This window comes from Otolemur garnettii, unplaced genomic scaffold (assembly GCF_000181295.1).
Source record: "Otolemur garnettii isolate 467f Iridium unplaced genomic scaffold, OtoGar3 scaffold00011, whole genome shotgun sequence".
NCBI classification, from domain to species: Eukaryota; Metazoa; Chordata; class Mammalia; order Primates; family Galagidae; genus Otolemur; species Otolemur garnettii.
In genome coordinates this window covers 10,166,845-10,174,471 of record NW_003852406.1, presented here as the reverse complement: position 1 = coordinate 10,174,471, position 7,627 = coordinate 10,166,845, and the positions used below count along the sequence as shown (strand labels likewise).

At 40.6% G+C, this 7,627-nt stretch overlaps 1 protein-coding gene across 1 annotated transcript in view; it reads right to left on the bottom strand.

The window, feature by feature from the left end:
- Positions 1-570: 570 nt before the first annotated feature.
- The window catches only part of POLR2M (RNA polymerase II subunit M), a 9,198-nt gene continuing 2,141 nt past the window's right edge, over positions 571-7,627 (bottom strand). Inside the window, exons 2-4 of the mRNA XM_012801963.1 lie at positions 6,695-7,351; positions 2,880-3,084; positions 571-963 (exon numbers count right to left, since the gene is read on the bottom strand). Coding sequence (XP_012657417.1) covers positions 817-963; positions 2,880-3,084; positions 6,695-7,351 — 1,009 coding nt within the window. The 3' untranslated portion in view covers positions 571-816. The remainder of the gene's footprint in view (positions 964-2,879; positions 3,085-6,694; positions 7,352-7,627) is intronic.

The following is a 7,627-nucleotide window of genomic DNA, read 5'->3' as shown; positions in this document are numbered from 1 at the left end:
GGGGAAAAAGGCAATGTATTAACAATTTAATGGAAATTAAAAAAAAATTATCTTCCTTACCAAGTGCTACTATCCTTCCTGTACACAAAGCCCAAGAATGAGCACTTCTTTCCTCTGTTCAGTTAGCTTGGACTTTTCCTATTCCTCATGCCCATCCAGGCAAATCTGATTATCCAGAAAGACCCTCCACTCCCAGATCTAGTCAAAATACTGCTTTTTCCTTATCCAAAGAGACAGAACATTCTTCCTAGCAGAGGACAGAAAACAGAGACATTTGTTAAGTATTTCCTATGACTGTCCTTCAAAATACTCTCATCCACTATCTCAAGAACTCCATGTAAACATGCGTACAGTTCTTTAGACTGTTCACTCCATTACCCAGAAAAGGAGAGAACTAGGTCTTCCTAGTTCATTTTAAGTGCCCAGGACAACTAAGTTGTATTTCACTGAAAGATATGTAATAAATGTTATTTGGTAGAGGTAAGAATAAGGAAAATGCAAAGTTATCTGCTTTCATCTGGCTTAAAGAAAAACGTATGCACTACTATATGCTATAATATCAGACCAACACACGACATTCTGCAAAACTTTAATACAATGTGGTTAAACACAATATTCAAATATTAAACTTTTTCAAGCACATGAAAGTCATCTTCTGAAAGACAAACTGGGCTTAACAGCCTACTTTGTGTAATTTTATAAAATTCTTTCCCTCAAAAATGTCTGACACTGATCTTGATACTTGTTAAGAAAGTCTGATGTAAGATAATGACACCTTAGAGCTGGTGATATAGGAGGTAATTCCAACACCCATCTTCAGAATTCATCATCAGAGGACTGACCGTCATCTTCATCCCTTACTTCTCGGTATTTCCCTGAAGACTCCCCTTCTGGATTGTAACTATGCATTTTAATATTCAGTCTTTCAGCTAACTTTTGTGCTGCGAGCTTCGCTTGCATCTCCTTCAAAACAAAAGCAAAGCAAGAAGTTAAGACATTCACATCTCTTCCTTACAATTTTTCAATGGAATGTTTTTTAAACAGAATCAGAAACAGGCTTAACACCTACTTAGCCACTGAATGCTCTCTTTGGTAATGTAAGTCTGATGGCTCTGCTCTACCCACCACAAATACAACAGGGCAATGCTTCCAAGAGCTACCAGCCCACTACAGTTGTAGTCACTTACTTCCATTAATAAACACTGCACTGAAATGTCCTCTGTAAAAGAAACTGAGTAATCAGCTTAGCACTATAATAGTTATAAACACATATGCATTAAATATGTGGACACATACATGTATGTAAACACACACACATAATAATTTGACCTATCAAATGTCAAGTCACCATTGCCATATTGACTTCTCTGACAGAACTTTCTTTCCTAAATTAAATCATGGCTTCTAGTCTTGAGAGCTGCATTTCAATGGCACAATGAAAATCAAGAAATTAACACCAAAAAGCTGACTATTCCTCTCCAAATAAAGTCCTACATAAATTAGTATCCAAGAAAAAGTCCAAGTAAACTTCAAGACACTGGTGATGTGCTTATGTACACACAATGACTTTATCACCAACTGACAGCAGATGGGATTGCGTATTCCTGATTTGAGTGTTTTTGAACTTCTTGATATTCTTCCCCTCAGGGCATGAATAAGAGTAAGTGGGAACTATTCTCTGCCAAGAAAACCAATTTCAAGCTGACGGGTTTCATTCAACTTAAAAATTTCTTAGGACTGGCATTTAAGATCTCGGAGACAATTTAGAAAATACTTGTTAATGCTATCACCATAACTAGGCAGTAATTTTAGTGTCCTAAAAGGAAGAAAAACAGCTCTTAAAAAATGAATGCCTTAATAGCCAACTGTTGTGGCAGGTACCTGTAGTCCCAACTACTCGGGAGGCTGAGGCAAGAGAATCACCTAAGCCCAAGAGCAGGAGACTGCTGTGAGCTGTGATGCTATGGCACTCTAGTGAGGGAAACAAAGTAAGACTCTGTCTCTTAAAAAGAAAAAAAGAATGCCTTGAAAATGCCAACCCATGCCAACTGCACTTTTATGAAAAGTCAAGTCAGATGAACATTCTCCTTTGATATTAGGTGGTACACAGTACCTACCCAAAATCTAGCTAAGCAATATCTGGGAAGTGAGACAGGATGCTGCTGTCCTGGAGGCTCAAATTATTACTATCCCCTGCTATTTACCCTATAGTTCTCACAATTATTTTCACCCAAACTATTATTCGGTATAAACTCTCAACATCCATATTGCAAAACACATGGACCTCTAAAGAAAGTGCTATTTAAAATTAAAGTACCAAAAGTAGAAAATTCTCTCTTCACATGGGCCTGCAGACTAGGTTTTGAAGCACAGTGTCTCATTGTCCGTTGGCAACACAACACTGCTCTCCTACCCACTCTATGCCCTCCCCAGTATTGCAGGAGATGGAAGCCTGCGAATCACAGCAGGGCTCTAGGTTAGATGCCATTACTGAGAACAGTTTGAAGCTTTTTGCTTCATGGTTTTACAAGGTGGAAGAAAGCAAAACAATGCTACTGCTGTCCTAACAGGAGCAGGTAGATTCATGAGCTTCAAGGAGTGAAATTCTGCAATTGTTTCCCCATGATTCCTGGCAAATCACCACTTTGATGTTGCAGGTACCTGTGATCATATCCATCTGTTTCTCACAGTTCTAGCAACTTTGTGACTCTCTGGAAACTCGTGACACAGGCGTGAGAGCTAATGGCATTAGCTGACCATTTCTATAGCACCTAATCCGTTCTATTAAATCCCTTCTTCCTTCAACTACCTGGAGTAAATTCTGACTTATATAAGCAGAATCCAACATACAAACAAGAACAAATTAATACTCCAAATACCTCATAACTCTGCTTCTGCTGTTTCTGCAGTGCCAAAGATTCTTCTATGGAGAGCAGCTGGGCAGGCATATGATGAAGCGGCAGAAGCCGGGCTGCAGTGATGTCATCAAGATGCTGCTTATCCCTGCGCCGCCGCTCTTCTGAGGAAATAGGAGACTCTCTCCTCTGACAGTGACTAGATGAATCACTGTGTCGGGAAGGTAATCTGAAGGAGGGAAAACTTGTGTCACACAATCAGACTTTCTTTTTATAGACACATTTAATAACATTCACACACACAAATGGCCAAGGTAATAGCAGTTTACCAATATTCACTGCTCTAACCAATAGGGGGGGTGTGTGTGTGACTTTTCCTTCCCTCTTCAAATCTTACACTTGGGCGGTGCCTGTGGCTCAAAGGAGTAAGGCACCAGCCCCATATGCCAGAGGTGGTGGGTTCAAAACCCAGCCCTGGCCAAAAAAAAAAAAAAATCTTACACTTGAACTAAGCAATTTTTCATTTATTCATTCACAGAATACTTGCAAAGGGGCAAACTGTCCAATAAAGAGAAATAAAATATAAACACGGAGTTTTGGTGCAATATAGTATTATAGGTATTAGGACACACATCTTTACCCAATACACTGGAACGTAAAGGAAATGGCCAGTTCTAGGGGAAGAGAGGAAGGTTATCAGAAAAGATTCAAAGTGAAATTTGAACACTTTTGGAATAACAGGTGTTCACCATGTAAGTGAAGGGAAGAACATATTACATAGGTCTTCACGACAAGCAGATATTTAGATGAGGGAAAAGGAAAATAATCTGGGGAAAAACAAGGAGGTGGTAGCATCATGAGGGAACACACAGGAGACCATTAGGTTGGGAAGAGACAGGAGTTCCACCCTGTACATGATGAAGCTAAGGTGACACACAACACCCAAGGAGTCAAGTTTCATAGCTAACTGGCCTTGTAGACCTAAAGTTCTAGGAAGACGAAGGCTACAGGTGAATAGGAGGGCCTCTAGCATCCAGGCAGTATATGAAGCCAGGAAGTGACCAAAAGAAGAGCAGAAAAGAGACATGGACACCACTTCATCCCACTTCCAACCTCCACGCCACTTCTCAGCCTCTGAATATGTATGGCCTATGATCTCCTCAGGGCCCAGCCTTTCCTGATGTCCTCTAACTGCAACAGGAGGTTCCTTCCCTTAAGCTTCCTAACTCTTGGTAGCCTTCATGCCTTTTCCCTTACCTTTCTCCCAAACCAGCTAAATGACCATAACTGGGGTCATCATATTCTTTGTTGTATGTATTGCCTAAAACATCTTCCTGTAAGTGGAGATACCACATTGCATATAAGATGAGAGATTACTTGATTAAATTAATGTAGCATAATCCCCATTTTCTACACTGTAGACACAAAATGTTTTAAGGTTAAAAAAAAAAAAATGAATGGTGGGGTAGAGTTAAACTAAATCTCTAACTCCTCCTCCCCCCAAAAAAGCATGTTTTAGGTATTTTTAAGGTATTTTTAACTGAACAATTTTCCTCAGAAGGCAGTATAGTAGAGGTTTAATTTTTTTATGTGATGATGTGATATTACATCCTTGTAAATACAGTATAGGAAAGTACCAGTTACCGGATATGAATGGTACCATTTGTTAGAAGTAAATAATTCTTTTCTCTTCAAAAATCTTTTTTTTTTTTTTTTTAGAAATCTCTGAAAGAAAACTATGGCAAGAACTTAGAAGTAAGATTTTTGCCTGTCCTTCTTGAATCTGTTTTCAGGTTTTTTTAAACCTCCTCTCAGGTCCCTTTCCTCTGAAATTGACATTACTACAAAGTCTAACTTTTTCCCAAGTATATAAACCTCCGGTCTTCATCTAGATCTTACCTCTCTGAGGAGCACAATCTTTACTACACTGTGTACCTGATGGTTAAATATAGTGAATATCTAAATATTTTCTCATGGGCAATCCACCAGCTTCTGCAATTGTTTTTTTCTTAGTTCATAGACTTATCAAAGGGGCTCTGAAAAAGTCGTAATAAATTTTCTCTATGAAATATTAGCTAAGCATCCTGAAATTTAATACTCTCCCATCTGCTACATAAAATCTTTTCAGGTCAGGCACAGTGGCTCACACGTGTAATCCCAATACTTTGGGAGGCTGAGGCAAGGAGGATTGCTTTGGGCCAAGAGTTCAAGATCAGCCTGGTTAACAAGCAAGATCCTGTCTCTACAAAAAATTAAAAAATCAGGCTCGGCGCCTGTGGCTCAAGCTGCTAAGGTGCCAGCCACATACACCTAAGGTGGCGGGTTCGAATCCCCAGCCCGGGCCCGCCAAACAACGATGGCTGCAATCAAAAAAAAAATGGCCGGGCGTTGTGGCGGGCACCTGTGGTCCCAGCTACTTGGGAGGTGGAGGCAGGAGACTCACTTGAGCCCAGGAGTTGGAGGCTGCTGTGAGCGTGATGCCATGGCACTCTACCCAGGGGGATAGCTTGAGGCTCCGTCTCAAAAAAAAAAAAAAAAAAAAAAAAAAAAAAAAATCAATTCGGCATGGTGGCATGTGCCTGTACTCTCAGCTACTTGGGAGCTTGAACACAAGAGTTCAAGACTGCAGTAAGCTATCATCACAATCACCGCACTCCAGCCGGAGCAACGCAACAAGATTCTGTCTCTAACAAAAAAATAAAATAAAACTAAAACCAATTATTTGGTTTCAAAACTAAAGTAGCAATTTTCAATATGAATCTTCCACTCTAGCCAGGTTGGTCTCACTGTTTCCACAACATTTTTTTTTTTTTTGGCTGGACCTGGGTTTGAACCTGCCACCTCAGGCATATGGGGCTGGCGCCTTACTCCTTTGAGCCACAGGTGCCGCCCCTCCACATTTTCACCCCAAACTACAAGTACTTCTCAGACAAAGCCCACTGAACTTAAAACATTCTCCTAACATTTTGAGTTTAACAGTTTCTAGTAGGGTGAGGTGGTTCATGCCTGTAATCCTAGCACTCTGGGAAGCCAAGGTAAGTGACTGCCTAATCTCAGGAGTTCAAGACCAGCTTGAGCAAGAAGGAGACCCTATCTCTTAATAAAAATAGGAAACAAACAAAAACTAGCCAAGCATTGTAGTGGGTTTCTTATAGCCCCAGCTATTCAGGAGGCTGAGACAAACGGATCACTTACACCCAGGAGTTTGAAGTTGCAGTGAGCTATGAAGCCATTGCACTCAACAGAGTGAAACTGTCTCAAAACACACACACAGGCTCAACGCCCGTAACAGTAGTTATGGTGCAAGCCACATACACCAAAGGTGGCAGGTTCAAACTCGGCCTGGGCCAGCTAACCAACAATGACAATTGCAAGGGTGGCACCTATGGCTCAGTGAGTAGGGCGCCAGCCCTATATATCAAGGGTGGCGGGTTTGAACCCAGCCCAGGCCAAACTGCAACAAAAAATAGCCAGGCATTGTGGCAGGCACCTGTAGTCCCAGCTACTCAGGAGGCTGAGGCAAGAGAATCACCTAAGCCCAAGAGCTGGAGGTTGCTGTGAGCTGTGATGCCACGACACTCTACCAAGAGTGACAAAGTGAAACTCTCTTTTTAAAAAAAAAAAAAGACAATTGCAAGAAAAAACAGCTGGGAGTTGTGACGGCCACCTGTAATCCCAGCAACTTGGGAGGCTGAGGCAAGAGAATCACTTAAGCCCAAGAATTTGAGGTTGCTATGAGCTATGATGCTACAGCACTCTACAGAGGGCAACACAGTGAGACAAATCTCAACACACACAAAATAAGTTTCTATTATAGCCTTGTTTCTAATGATACTTACATATTGGTTTTAAATTTATGTGGTGAGGGCACTGGGTTTTTGGCTCGCATTTCTAGCACTTCCATGTAGTGAGGTTTCTTCTGAGTCCCACTACAGAGACCTGAGAGACCTGTCAAGTTCTCAGCACTTGTGTTTTCTTCAGAGTTGTGTTCACCTTGGTCTTCAATTGTGATCCTTTGAAACTTATCAATAAACAGGCTGTCAGAGCTGCTGAAGTTATCTTCTGCTTGCCTTGAAACACAATGCCCAGGGAAATGCTCACTAGCTGCAGATGAAGAAGGTACCCTGGCTGTGTTCCTGGAAGCTGGACACTCATTCACTGTACACTCAGCCTCTGGAGTCTCTTCATCACCTCTGTGAGTAGGATGTCCAAGTTCCTGTTTTTGTGAAGTTGTCTGAGATGACTTGATGTTATCTACAGAAGAACTGCCAGGAACTAATGATGATGTATCAAGTATCTGGTCAGAGTTCTGGGCTTTATCTGCATTCACATCAACTTCTGCAACTGCTTTTTGCCTTAGCTTACAGTCTATACTAACAGGATGAAACAGTTTGCTTTTTCCTCTAACCTCTTCATGTTCTGCAATGGCAGCTTTCAATTTGGCAACAGAGTCTAAGATCTTTTTACCTTTGTCGGGCAATTTGCAAATGAATTTTCTGTCAAATGGAAAAGAACATGTATAGATTACAGACACATTTTAAAACTTGAGATGTACATTTAAAATGTAAATCATCATTTTCAAAGGGAAAAAAGCTATTTTTTAAGTCAAAAAACCTTACTTCTAATGGTCCCTAAGCAGGAATGAAACAAATAAGACAATCATTATCCAAATACCCCCCAAAATGAGAAGATGCAAAAGAATAGGGAATATTTGCCTCATTTAACTTATTAGAATTTCAGCAGAAGTATTTTAAGCAAATAATCACACAAAA